The following is a 15,163-nucleotide window of genomic DNA, read 5'->3' as shown; positions in this document are numbered from 1 at the left end:
GTGTTGACGTGCCTTGTCTCGGCAAGGTTGTTTACAAATGTGCATAAGTCCCGCAAATGAGTATCAGTGCGTTACTTGGGATGCGGAAAGAATGTTCAGCAATTAAGTGAACCATGTTTTCAATGTTCGCAGGCGCAAGGCTAATAGGGAGTTTTAGAATACCATTTGCAAGCGCTGCGGGCGTAGCGGGCGCCATATGAGCTTTAGAATAGCGTTTGCCCTGCTGCAAACCGCAATGCGCAGTCGCAGTGACACCATAGCTCGAAACCGCCGCTTGCGGGCCACCGCACGCAATTTCGGATTTTCTGCGTGCGGTCCGCGAACGCGAACGACGACTCACGTCACGTCACGATGCATGCGCAGTGGCAGCGACCGCACCGCAAGGGCTCGCGGTGCGCTATTCTAAAACTCCTGAACTGAGAGCGCAAGTCAGGAGAAAAGCAAGGATGTCCGGGACAACTGGGATAACTTAGTTAAACTAATATAAACATAATTTTTCGAAATCAATCACAACAATCACAGACAGCTCGAAACACTAAAAAATTGAGTGCTCCAAAAATTTAGGTCAGGCATTCAGCGGCGTAAACATGAAATACTCGTATGCATGTGCACATTGCACAGGCACGTCTATGCCAACGGCCGTGGCACAGGTATCAAATTTTTATTCCAGACTGTCCAGAACTGCTAGAAACAATGCTACGGACCACGACCTGGGAGAGCGAAATGAAAAGATTGCCAAAGAAACAGCAGTGATACACCAGCAGGCTAAACTACACGATAATAGTAGTATGTGGGGTTTTACGTCTCAAAACCAACATTTAATTATGAGAGACACCGCAGTGCAGGGCTACAGAAATTTTGTCCATTTCATGTACTTTAACGTGCACTGACATCGCCCAGTGTACGGACTTCTGCCATTTCGCCTCCATCGAAATGCGACCGCCGCGACCAGGATCGAATCTGCGACATTCGGGTCCGCATCCGAGCACCCTAGCGACTGATGCGACAAGGCGGACGTCAAACTTCACGAAACAGCATTGTTGAACGTCATGCGCGGAGGCGAAAATGCTGTAGGTCCGTGTGCTCAGATTTGGGTGCACGTTAAAGAATCCCAGGTGGTCGAAATTTCCGGAGCCCTCCACTACGGCGTCTCTCATAACCATATGCTGGTTTTGTGATGTTAAACCCCCCATATCAATCAATCAATCATTGAACTTCATGCTGCGTCTAAAATATGAATGCACGTATAAGCATAAGAGAAAGACCTACTAATGATAAAAGCTTAGGGACTTCAGCTGCGAAAGTCTGATGAGTTGAAGAAACCAAAGCCGAGGTTTCAGTAACTTCTCCGACAATTACTCTATCCACTTGGCAAACAATACAATGGGCATGCAGTAAACGAGCTATTGCACGTTCTGGTTATTTCGCCATGGCTATACTGCACATGCAGGTTTGCGTACCAACCTAAACAGCAAATCGACAGTGGCATATTTACCAAGGTCAAGACTATAAAAAAATAAGAAAACTTGGGACAGGAGAGAGCATCGATTTTTCCCACTAGTAAATAGGTGACAGCAGGTGCATCACCACCGATCAGCCCAACAGACTTGATGAGTTGGGTTGTTGGCTAGAAAGAGCGCAACAGTGTGGAAGCAGCTTCCAAGTAGCCTTAACAGGATGCCAAATCCATTGGTGACATGTCCGTACAATACCTCAAATGAGCAGAGCACTCAAGAAATGGGGAATAACGCTTCTTTATTTCATATTCAAATTCAAGAACACTACACTTCAAAGAAGAAGCATGCCAGAACTATTCCTACAGATGAAGAAGCTTTAGCTCAGAAGTTTTTATATTTATAAATAGATTGTAACGACAGAAAAAGCAGTTTTCCTGCCAACCACAGCACTGAATTTGATGACGTTTGCAACAACCTAAAAGTCTAATAAGAGACTGCAGGAAGAAAGTTTCTAAGTCACTTCAATTTTGCAAAAATCACTAAAAAATTGCTGTTCACTACTATGTCACTTGGATATATGAGATTGTATAGCAAGTCTGCAAAATATGTAACAATGCATCGAAATTGACATGATGCACATGTCTCTGAAACTAACTGTAAATTTATTAGGGGCACTTTTACAAGATTCTTAAGGACATGGAAACTACTTCATGACATGAAAATTCATTGCATCAAATTCATTCAGCTGAGATTCTTTTTAAGGTTACAGTTTCTAAAAAGCAATCCGCTTTTATTAGTTGTGTAAATCCAAAGGACTGCACCAAAAGGTGCAGTCCTATATTCAGGCTGCTTTCTACATTTCAAGCCCTAAGCCAATATCCCGCTGATAACAGTCACAATAATTTTAAGTGTTTCTCTCATATGCAATATACTACATCAATTTCAGTCCAGAGGTTGAGCCTGAAGACATATGTGCATTTGAAACGCACCGGAATGGGCACCACCGGAGGTCACCCCGACCTAAAGCTTCCTCAAGAACTACACCATAAACATCTATCAGACGGCAAGTTTTTTAGTCAGGAGCGAAACCAATAAAATAATACATGCACCAACTACACACCGGATAATGCTAGCTTCATGTCCCGACATCTTGCAACACATAGCCACATTGCCATAACGATTTGTTTTTTTGCAAATTCATGTGTTTGTACTATATCTGCGCTAACACGAATTTACATAGATAACCAGCCGCACTGCTGAGCTCTGTTTGTCTTTGCTTCCTTCCATATTTCTTCAGCCACGCTTTCCAACTGCACAGCTCCTACATCTTCAATTGAAAAATGAAGTGACTGGATACCAAGGCAAAAGCACAAGTACGCCCCACCCCCATAGTTTGTATTCACGGGTGAGAATGGTATTAAAAAAACAAAAAAAAAACGACATGTTGTGCTTCACATTTTCAGCATGCTTTCAGGGGTGTGAAAACAATACAAGGTGATGAAAAAACAAACACTCAGTTGCAAAGCTGTGAGTGACACTCACATTTTCATTTTACATACTTATTCATATCACTGTAAATAAACAAATTCATTTGTATGAGCCTGTGCTTGAAATTGCATGAGTGAATCATATTCGCAAAGACATTTGGTGTACTTCATAGCAGACTTCATACGACAGTCGAGCTGTTGTTTCAAAAATGTTTACTGTCAAAAGAACAGTTTGTGTCGTATCTGTGCCCCGTCTCCGCAATCGCACGTCAATGCACTGTACAACACCCACCTTGCACGTGTGTGCATTCACACTGCTAAAACATGTCTTTGCCACTTGGCGAGATAGTGTCAATGTCTTTTCTTTGTCCATCAAGGCAGTGCTTCTTCCCTAGCCTTCAAGGAGGTGTTTGCAACAACATATTTCTGGCTGGGAACTTAGAAGTAATTTCTGAATATCTTGTAACCATAACTGCAAGAGATACACTTCTCCAGTCTTTTCAGGTTTCCTGAAAACAAAGCTGGCATTCACTATTGCATGCTGCTAAGCTTTGACAAGAAGTTTTTACAGTAATGGTAACAGCTACAATATTTCGATCAGCATTTTGTTCCTCTCACTTTAAACATATTGAGGCAAAAAAAAAATAATAAATTTAGAGCAAGGCAATAAAGGCCCCCTCATCAGGTTTGGGACAAGTGCAGCACATAGATCGCGCAGTGGCGGCCGTGTAAACGAATATGAAACTTTGTGGAGTGGAGATGGCTACAACTTCAAAAGAAAGCCGCAACAACCGTGCTTACACACATTGTTCGGAGTGCAGCTATGGTTGGCTTATGAAGAATTCGCAATGCTGCAAATAAAAATACACTGTGAACAAACGCAAAAAATTAAGAAAAAATGGTTTGACCAATGAGCTCCTACAGCTGATTGTGAGGGAGGGTGCCTCAAGGAAAGTGCGCCGCTTACAGGTGTTACCTCCACCACATGGGAGAGTGCCTGCTGATGACGGCTCTTGCATACCAAGGGCAAGATAAGGAGGTTTCTTCTATTTCTTTGAAGTGGTCGCTTAATGAATAAGTTTCTAGGACAGTTTCTAGAGGTACACTCAATTTTTTTTTATTTTTGAAATAATAATAACACCAATACATATTGTTCTCTCCTGGTGACGGAATATAGCACAATGCCGTTTTTGTAGCCTCCGCGACTAGCTACAGCAACGTGCCCTAGCCAATTGCGGAGGCCACGCTATTTTACTAATTTTTTTATTCTTTTTAATCGTAAATGAAATATTTTTGATGAAATTTCTGGCAATATTTGTAAAATCATAGGTGCGGTCGAAATTTGTACATTTTACGGGAAAATCGGAAGAGTTGGCAGGTATGATTATTATCGGACACTGTCCTATTCAATTTGGTCTCCAATCTGAATGACTGCTGTTTAAATATGCAAATGTTTCTAATACTTCTTAAATGCATCTAAATGCCAAGTTCAATGAAACAAATACTAAGCCCTAGCAAAAGTGTAACAAATATAAACGGGTCCTGAACCACTTTTCCAGGTAGTCACCGAAAGCCCTCAGAATTAGAATTTATTGTTCCGAGAATCAAATCCCCACAAAAATTTTTCGATTAAGTAAAACATGAGTGCAGTTACCGAGACTTGTAGCACACTTTAAGAACAGTCTCTCCTTTTGCAACCTGGCAAGTGTGCTGGAAGCTACACACAAAAGAATAGCACAGGAAAATGAAGCAATTATAGGATGCCACTTTAGAAGTTTGCGACGCTTGCTCCTCAAATGCGGATGGATGCACACAATGCCGGCACCAATCGACGCGCACTCCAGACCAATGTCATGAGCCGTACGACTCGTTTGGAGAGCATTTGCAAGTGTATGAGATTAACTATTTCCTTAGCTGCGGAGGTCACCAGTTGCCACGCTTTGGTCAAAGGACTTTAAGTTGTGTGAGACTCCAGGTCACACATGTTTCACGACCTTGAGCACGGGTCAGGAAATGCAATTGCTCTGTCCAGGTGCGAACCCCTTGTATGCCAGTGCTGCAGCTGGGCAATTTTAGTAGACTATACTACGTTTCACACATCGGGTGCAATACTGTGGAAGCTATGCAAGAAGTTTGGCCAGCGAAATGTATAAATCCACTTGTCTCGTGGTCACTTGCATCACATCGGATTAGTGCCGGTTCAACGTTTCTTTGTTCTTCGGCTTGGCACAACGGGTAACAGAAGAATGTAGGAAAAGCAGAAAAGAATGTGGGAACCAAACGAGTCTATGGTATTCTTTCCAGCACTGACACTGTGTCACGAGATAAATTCAGGTGGCTGCCATCGTGACACACCCAGTGCAGAGAGCCTGTACGTGATGCCACGTGAAACTAAGCGATCCACCTGCATAATACCAGGCGTTTAACGGTGTTTTTCTTCGTAAGGCACAAAACATCTTCAATTGATTTGCGCCAAAAGAACAAAAAAAATTATGTTATTGGTGGTAAACAACTGGCATATCCCACGTACAGTGGGAATCGATGATAACGAAATACGAATGAGGAAGGTTGATATGTCACTTTAAAAATGAGCACAACGTTACAAGGGGGACGTAAAATATGCCATGTTTATCATGTCATGATTATCATGTTTGAACCTGTCATTTACGTTGGTCATCTATTCAGGTCTTGTGATACCAAATTTGGTACATGTGGAGCTAGCGAATTATAAGCATAGCATGCAATGTTTTACTTGACACCATGTCATGATTATCATGTTTGCACCAGCTCTTCGTCATTCATTCATGTCCCGTAATACCAATTTTGGTATATGTGAAACCAGCGAAACAACCACGAGCACACCATGAGTGTGGCATGTAGTCATGATTTACATAACATGCATGACGGTCTCCAAGTTAGGGTCTGTCACTTATGCTCGCCATGCAGTCATGTCATACCACATCAGTTTTGCAATATGTCATGTGAACTAAACATCTGCAAGAGCAGCAATGTTTATAAAATGTCAATCATGACATTCATGACATACATGTCATAATTTTCATGTTATGCTATACCAATTTCGGTATTGACAGCATTATCAAGATGGCCAGGAGAGCTAGAAGTTGTAGGCTATCTATCTGTCTATCTATATATGACAGATAGATCTATATATGACAGATAGATAGATAGACACACTCAAATCTATCGAAATTTGCTAAGAAATGCCTCGCACTTAAAACATTGAACTATCTTTTGTTGCAAACACAAAAAAAAGTCTCACTAGCCTTCACAGTGCTGCAGATGATGTATGAAACGGTATAGAAAGCGCTGCACTTGGCACGTGACCGCAGCCCATGGCAAAAAGCACACCTGATCCAAATGCAGCTTTGCTTGAGCTAATAGCAGCAATCCATTAAGGATAACAATAATTGTTGGGGTTCAACGTCCGAAACCCTCGATATGATTATGAGAGATGCCGTAGTGGAAGGCTCCAGAATTTCGACCACCTAGGGTTCTTCACCAAGCACTTAAAAATCGAAGCACACGGGCCTCAAGCATTTCGCCTCCACCAAAAACGCGGCCGCGGCGGCTTGGATCCGATCTAGAAACCCGCTGTATGACGAAAAATCTACTGTATGACTGCTCTCCAAAGGTAGTCTATGGGCCTCAGTATATACAGCAGACGTTTGAGAAAACAACACCGTTGTGCTCCGCTTGTGAACTCTCCTTGTCTTGCATCAATGAAAGATTTGGGCGCTCTGCACTGAATATTTTCTCACTAAGCATGAGGTGTGGTGCAGGGCCCCTGTAATCTCTACAATGTAGGCACAGGCGTTGCACTGTGAAGTGAAGCTGCTTTGCTCAGGTAGTCTCACTTAACCAGCTACAAAACCACCATTAGCACTATATTGGCGAATTCCACTCGTCGAGGGGAAGCAACTATTCTTGCTTTGAAGCTGACAATCCGCGTTTCGCCAGTAGATTCAGAGCAAACCACTCCGCGACGGAGCGTTCCACAGCTCCGTCTTGCAGAGATGGATTTCGCCGGAACTCCGAGAATGCGTTGCCGTCATTTCCAGTACAGTTGAGCAGCTGAGTTGGCCTCAGCGTTTTTTGAGGCGGTCTAGTAACCCTGTGCACTTGTTTGCAATCCTAAAATCAGAAAGCAGTAGCCCTGTTTCCCGCGAGACTGTGCAGTCGAAATGCGTGCTTTGCAGTGGTGACACAGTTATCATTGAAACGTCGAGCGGAAAGGAAAATCGTTTCCGGCGCCGGCTTAGCGACGTATGCATAAAAACTTCTGGAGAGACCTCACGCAAACTTTCACGTGTTTTACTCGCAGATCTGGTTTGGCACAATCCGAGTGCTCGCTCCAGGGTTTTGGCGGCTGCTCCGTATCTACCAGTGGAATTCGGCACAGTAAAAGTGCTTTGCATGAAGTGTCGCAATTCGTTCCTCTCACTCTATTTGTTCTTCCAATGCTGAAATTGATATTGATATGTGAACGCTTCACAATAACGATAGAAAGTGCTGTTAATGTTCAAAAACTATAAAATGTCGATTTCAACTCTTTTACGGCACTTTCTTTATTCATATTTAATTTGGTCTCAAGAATATCTATTCACACACTCCTATTATTTCATTCAAATGCTGATGTGCCACTCTACAGCTTCGTGAACATTTGTAATAAGGCCTGGTGAGGGGGCCTATTAAATATAAAACAATTAAGAGGTGCCAACATGTATTATATAATTTAGGCACACCTTCAGTGCCTCTCATTGACAGTTATTCAATTCAATGTTTCTTGACAGGTTTGCCCAAAAGTTCTATATGAATTCAAGGCACCTAAACAATTTTGTCAATTTTTAGCTATGGCAGCAACCCACATCTTTAGATACACTGTATATGGCGCTACAGGTTAATAATTCTTGCAGGCTATGATGTGGCATGGCAATATTTTTTTTATTAATTATATATATGGTAAGTGAATGGTTATGTCATGCTCGAGCCTATCTGTGTCTCACAGTACCACAGCTCCTTTGCATATTTTACTATGCTTGCGTCTGAATGGGTAGCCTGACTGAACCACTACATGCTTTCAAGGCATTTACACTTGTATGATAAGTCTGTATATATGCACATAGAAACTTGTGCCTTCAACGCAGAGCTGCAGCCAGAGAAAATCATGGCAATATATCATTAGCTTGCACTTGCCGTCTGATAGGGGCATTAATGTAATATAAAAAAAGGCATCGATACTGCGAAGTTACTGACATGTACCCACTTAATGTACATTAAGACAAATAGTATGTACATGGCTTCATTTAACACAGTCAAGCCGTAAGGTCCATAATAAAGTGCTCAACAGTCAGCTCCGAAGTATGCAAAATTTTCAGCTAGACAAACTTTCGTAAAGAGGATATTTTCACTATTGAACAAGTAGTTGGCCACACACTGATCCAAGCTGGAAGCAGGTTTCCGGGGGACAGCATTATTTGTTACTATAATGAAACAGCATAAATGACATTGGCACAAATGTATGCCAGAAAGCAATGACCATCTTATGGTTCCTAGCTTTGCCAAAACATCTATTATATATATAGGCGCCAGATTTCTATAGCTCAGTGAATTTCTGACACTAAGCAATCATTTTGTACGATTGTGCTGATCACCCCCTTCCGTAAGAGTAAGCTTGTTGTGTGTAGAGGAATACAAAGCCCGGTGGGATGATGAGGCAAGAATCAGTAAATGAACAACACTGAAGTGTTAGAGCTGCCGTTTCACATACAGAACAGTCATATACATAGTAGCAAGGTGCATGATGAACCCTGTACAGTGGCTACCAAGTATGCAGGGCTCACACAATGTGCCCGATAGACTATTGCACTAGCTTTAATGACATCACCTGCATGATACTGGAGGCTTACAATAAACCACTGTGTGTTATGAAAGACTACAGTGACACACGGTTATGGACACGCTGTGCATCATGCACCTGTTTGTAGAGAGTTTCTCTACATGACTAACAGATCTTGACGACTTGAGGTGATTGATACCTGCTGGGACATAGTGATCCAAAGGAAGTCCGCTGTAATCCATGTTCACAGGGTAATCCCAGGTAATCCAACGTAATCCAGTGGTCACTATTCCTTTGATGCTGTCATAACACTGGTCGAGAAAATGGTAATCCACGTGGGAGAGATTCACTCTGGTTTCACCGAGTTCTCACATACACACACGCACCAATGGTTGTATCCATAGGGTTTCCCATCCACATGTCACACAGGCCAAAACCAGCATTCACACAGATACACAAGGTTTCAATATCCAAATCATGGAGTAGGAGTGTCTTTATCCAAGGGTGAAGAACCATTGTATCCAAATGAGCACATTCCTGCAGTGTAGATCAAGTAATCCAGTAATCCAATGGACAAACCTTGCTGAAAGCACATGCACAACACTTTCACACAGGCAAGCACACCTAATCCAAACGGTATGCTGCCTTCACTGGAACCTTCACGTCTGTTGCTAAAGACTAGAATATGCCGCACAGAACTTTCTGTCTACCAGAGCAAAGGCTGGCTACCGGGCACTGCCAACAAGCTCACACCCTGTGGAGGTTGTTGTTGTTAGTGTTGAGTGGAGGCATATTCCTGATGACTATTTTGGTATGACCCGCATTAGGATCTGGGGTGATGCAAGTTAAATTGGCATTTTTTCGAAAGCTCTTGCTGTTGCCGCGATGATGGTGGTGATGGTGATGATGCGACGAAGTTGGCGGCACAGCTGGCATCTTGTGGAAGGTAGGCACAGAGGTAGGAGGGCTATATGATGTCGTGGTTACTGTTGTTGTCTGTGGCAGGGAAGGCCGCTTGGTCACCAATGGCAAAGGCATGACTGAGGGCAGTGGAACGGAAGGCCTGCCCCTCGGACGACGAGGTGGGTCTTGGGATACAGCCACAACAGTGCCACGGTGAGTCACCGAGAGATCGAGTGGTTGTGTGTCTTTCTCGCTGCGTGGCAGACTTGGTGGAATCGGGGTGTAAGGTGGGGTCCTGGGGTGGGCAGGCGGAGGCGGTGGTGGTGCAGGCTTCAACAGGATGGGCATAGCCTTTGGCATGTTCCGCCTGGCTGCTTCCGAGATAGATACGCTGCCCTCTGACTTCTGTAGGGGAGAGCTGATAGACTTTCTGTCCACCTCCACGGCATCGTCGCAGCCATCCAGCTTGAGCTTTTTATTGGAGATGCCATCCTCCTGTGGAGACTGGCACCACTGGGACCGTTTGTCCACTTTTTCAGGCGACTTACGCTTAGACTGGTGGTGCCTTTCAATGTCATGCTGCTCTTTACGTTTCGACTTCTTCCCGTAAGGAGGCGAAGAGCGGTCTTGTCCATTCTGGGGTGGCGAGAGGGCTGGACCCAAAGTGTGCGACACCTCCTTGGTGTGTATCAAGATCTTGTGACTATTTTTGTCCAGCCCGCTTATGGTGATCTTGGGCAGTGGCGGTGGCGACTGGGCCTCTGCTGGTGGCTCCGAAGCCTTCTGTCTCTGCGGGGATGTAGACTGCACCAGAGCAATGGCCTTTGGACTCCCTGGAGCTGTGGATTCCTCCTCTGCAGCAGTTTTCCTGCGAAAAAAACACAATGCACACACTGTGAATGCACCTTATGTAGAAAAAACAAAGAATCAACACACATATTTCTGTCCCTCTTCACAAGCACGCTGCAGTGAGACAACAAAAGAAAAGAAGCACACTTTAGGAAAAGCCAGATTGACACAACATAGCACGACACTTGACAGCCACAAAATTGTTCCTAACTTGCCAAGTGTTGTCGTAACAACAAGTGCCCTTCAAAAGAACAGAAAAGTGTAAAACGAGTAATCATGACTCACATTTCCGGTGTTTCCGGTGCGTGATGCTCGGCAGCAGGTGCAATAGTTGCGATGGAAGGCTCAGTGGCAGGAGCAGCAGTAACAGCAGGTTCCCTAGGTTCTTCTGGCTGAGGTACACTTTTGGGAACCGCGCCCGCAGGTGCCGGAGGTGTTTTTGCAGCTGGCTTGTTTTCTTGTTCTGGGGCACGAGGGGGTGGCATGGCAGTTCGACTCTCATCTGCGGGTTTATTTTCAGCTGGTTCTTTTGCTACTTCTGTCTCTGTGCTGCTGTTGGTTCCATTCTCAACCATCTGTTTAATCTCGCTGCACGCAGTGATGGGGGGTCCTTTGACAGCAGAAGGCTTTGGAGGCATTTTGCATATCCGAAAAAAGAGGCGCATGGGTGAATCCTGGAAAGAGGTGTTCAGTTAGCTGAATAAATTTTGTATGACTTGAGCTAAAAGTGGCAATATTAAAACTTTACTGTGTGCACTACATTTAGTTCCACCAAACTCTTTTAAGCAGGCAAGGTGCTCATGCCGTGAGCATGGGACCAGTCGAACTATGGCACATCCTCCGACATCATTGCATCTCCTTTTATTATAGCTGTCAAACTGAGCCAAAGGCAATAGCCTCTCACCCTTTTCCAAGCGTAGATATATGCAACGTCCATCAAGGCGAACTCTTGAGAAAGCACCTCGTCCATGTAAATAATGTCAACCTGTGAAAAAAAAAAAAAAAAGACACAGCTCTACACTTCGAAGTACACAAGAAAGTACAGCAAACACAAGAAAGTACAGCAAACAAGAGTGAAATATCATTATGAGTGTGACCTTCCAGCAGTTCATGTCCCTATCTCAAGGAATTCGGTAGTGGCTACTTAACGATCCCGACAATTTCGAACGAGATCAATCAGCGCGGCGCTGGCTCGCAGTATATTTGGGACGGTGGGGCCTTGACTCGCCAATTAGCAAAAGCGCCGGTTCTCCTTTTCGCTGTCTTTCTAACGCAACCTGGATTGGTGTCAGGGCCGAAAAACCCAGCAATTTGAACCCAACCCCAACAACAAGACGGGCGGCATTCGTTGCGCGCAGGCAGTCCAGATGGCGCCAGTTCCCCGCCAGCGCGTCGTCTTTCCGTTTCGGACCACGCGCCTTGCAGCGCGAAGCAGCCCAACAGCCATCGTTTTTGACTGAGTACGAAAAATGCGTACGCTGCTCGAATGATCTGGGCGCCCCTGGACAAAAGCCCCTGATATAGCGTTTCTTTCTTTCTTTTTTCCTCCATGCAAGGGCGTCGGCGTGGGCAACCGATGCCGTTGGTAAGAAAAGCGCCCGCGCGCCCCTACGACGCGAATGCGTTCAGGGCTGCCGCGCGTTTTGTTGGCAGACCACTGTAGTGGCTGCTGTGGAAGAAAAGCCCGCGTACAAGGGCGCAAAAAAAGGCGAGCGGACGAACCGTCCGAACTACCCAGCAAAAGAAAAGAGAAATGCAGGGCGGAGGGGGTTGGGAGGCACGCAAAAACGGAGAAAAGAAAGAAAAGCCAGGGACGTCTTGATGGAAAAGGCGCGACGGGGGCCCCCGCGAGGGAGGGGCTTTGGGGCAGCACCGGTTCTGGCGGCCGCGAGGGTGGTTGCCATTCGGTCCGCGCACTCGGGGGGGGCAAGTGGCGGCCGCGGCGCAGGTGGAAGAAACGTGCGGGGCCCACCGGCCGGCGAAGTCCACGCCTCCGAGGTGCCATATCGGAAGGCTTTCTGATCGTGACCGGTCTGTGCGAGTCGTGATGCGAAAGAGGAGTAACTCGCGCGCGCGCTCGAAACCTGCCCCGACCGGGCCGGGCTGTGCGAAAGACCGCGGCCATTGTGTCGAAGGCAGGATGCAGCAGAGAGAAAAAAAGGCGCGAGTCAAATGAAAAGAGAGAGAAGCAAAGGCGACCGACCGGGACGACGATGCTCGGCAGCGAAACGATCCGTGTGTGAGTGCGTACTGCTGCTGCAACAGCGGGTGAAGCGTCGACCGAGTGCACGCATGGCTGACCGGTCATCGCTGCCGTTCTTTGACGCGAGGAGAGGAAGAAGGTTCGTTCAAAAGAGCGAAGCTGCTTTCCCGCCAGCGAGAAACGCGCGCCGGCGTTGACCTTCTGTATAATCGACGCGTCGCTCGTAAAACAACGACGAGCAGCTTCACTCAACCGGCTTTTCATTTGTTTTCTTGTTTTCATCAGGCCATCGAACTGTGCAATAAGAGACGTTACGAACAATTCAGTAAGCGCAAAGGTCGAGCGTACGCCAGAAAAGACACCGTTACAACAGGCTACGCGTGCCCAATTTTATTGAACCCTAAGTTACTATATGTAGAGCTTCCTGTTAGGCACGACTCCGTCAACTGCGCTGATGAGGCAGCTGCCGCTCCACCGGCGCTGCCAGTCAGTGAAGACACGTAAACGGCGAAAATGCGACGATGCACGGAAACGGCTCAGGCGAAATTTGCACTATTCCCCAATCTTAATATGTATTATGCTATCATAGTCAAAACGCGAAGGCCAGTAAACGGTACTCCACTTTAAAATTGCAGACAAAACTGCGAGTGACGTACGCGATACGCGCATGTCACACATTTCGTATAATTCGTACGTCAATACGCTCCTCGCCTTCCAGGTTATTTCGTTAGCGCGTGGGAACGCAGGAATTCGACCTCTGCACATCAACCGCGTCTGTAGTATGTAGTCGTCTTGCTTCCGCAATTCTCCTCGTATTCCGCAAGGCACGGCTTCTCGCTTGAAAACTCAAATATCTTGGAATAAGCCGCGCAATCACCATCGCCTATACTCTAGAGCCCCCCCCCCCCCCAAACCAAAGTGCATGCGTTCTGACGTTAGAAGAAACAGTTCTACGCCGTGACACCGCCCAAGACCGAAGCTGTGTGCGAGTGTGTGATTGGCTGGCGAATCACGTGTCGCTGTAAATCACCACTACATTTGAAATACGCGCGCTAACACATTTCGATGGATTTATTTCTCTATTCACTCTCTCGTCTGGGTCACGTGACCTGCGTGACGCCGCCGTTGCCGCTGCTGTTAGTACCGCCACTACTACTATACTACTACTACTACAAGACGACGCAGGGTAAACAGCTGCGCCGTAAACATGCACAATATGGCGCGAAGGAGCCTCAAGTCCTAGCACAGAAGAACGTCTGCAGGCGCTGGTCCGGCCTTGCGCCCTTCTGCCGGCCGGCATCGACCATCTTTTGTTCTGCCAACGTCTGACGGGGAGGAGGGCGCTGGTTCTGCCTACCGGACAACGACGCGGAGCCCTCGTTGTGCCCGCTTCTTCGCGGAGCGAACGATGGACGTTGCGCGGTCCAACTTTGTTCCGCATCGGCTACGACGGCGTCTCCTCCGTCCATTTTACTGCACGGCGGCGCAATGCCCGTCTCCACGCAAACAGAACGAGTGCCCATCACACCACCGACAGTTACCACCGCCCCCCCCCGCGGCTTCCGATACAACTGCGCATCACGCAGGCTGACCGTGCAGGGTGTCCCACTTGGTTTCACCGTGTAGTCGAGTTTCCCAGTTGAATTGATTGATTGATATGTGGGGTTTAACGTCCTAAAATCACCATATGATTATGAGAGACGCCGTAGTGGAGGGCTCCGGAAATTTAGACCACCTGGGGTTCTTTAACGTGCACCCAAATCTGAGCATACGGGCCTACAACATTTCCGCCTTCATCGGAAATGCAGCCGCCGCAGCCGGGATTCGAACCCGCACCCTGCGGGTCAGCAGCCGAGTACCTTAGCCACTAGACCCCCGCGGCGGGGCCCCAGTTGAATTGCGATGTCAGAACGCAAAGCCAAGCAGATGAATGAAACAATATAGAGGCGGGGTCGGTCAAAATGGAACGCGATGCGCACTAACCATACAAAAGCGGGGCAGCGTCGTGCAGATCGACAGGCGCAAGGGATTCCAAGTCCGCGCCGCGGAGTACGCACGCTTTCGATACCACGGCAGTGGTCCGTGACGGTGAAGACCCGCCGGTTGCGCCACCGAGCAGGTATACGAGCGGCCGAAGCCACCACGCCGCCAACGCAGGAGCATATAATGATACGGAGAGATGCGCGGCGGATTCGCTCCGCAGTTTCGAATCGTGGTGGCGCCGCCAGCAGACCTTCCTGCGACCGCTCTGCGAATCGCGCCGGTTGCGTCGGTTCATTAAGGCAGCTGGGCAGTCGCATGCGATTTCATTCGTACCCTTCTCCTATTTCAATAATACACATCTATTCGTCTTTACCAATTTACCTCCCGGTACAGACGGTTATAAGATTTTGAAAGCAGAGAGCGA

At 46.7% G+C, this 15,163-nt stretch overlaps 1 protein-coding gene across 1 annotated transcript in view; it reads right to left on the bottom strand.

The window, feature by feature from the left end:
• Positions 1-1,738: 1,738 nt before the first annotated feature.
• The window catches only part of LOC119159624 (uncharacterized), a 91,927-nt gene continuing 78,502 nt past the window's right edge, over positions 1,739-15,163 (bottom strand). The window contains exons 9-11 of the mRNA XM_037412438.2: positions 11,458-11,538; positions 10,839-11,227; positions 1,739-10,572 (exon numbers count right to left, since the gene is read on the bottom strand). Of these exons, the coding sequence (XP_037268335.2) occupies positions 9,549-10,572; positions 10,839-11,227; positions 11,458-11,538 (1,494 nt within the window). The 3' untranslated portion in view covers positions 1,739-9,548. The remainder of the gene's footprint in view (positions 10,573-10,838; positions 11,228-11,457; positions 11,539-15,163) is intronic.

The sequence above is a fragment of the Rhipicephalus microplus genome, chromosome 1, assembly GCF_043290135.1.
Source record: "Rhipicephalus microplus isolate Deutch F79 chromosome 1, USDA_Rmic, whole genome shotgun sequence".
NCBI lineage: Eukaryota > Metazoa > Arthropoda > Arachnida > Ixodida > Ixodidae > Rhipicephalus > Rhipicephalus microplus.
Note: the sequence above shows the minus strand (reverse complement) of the source record. Positions and strands in the feature narration are given on the sequence as shown.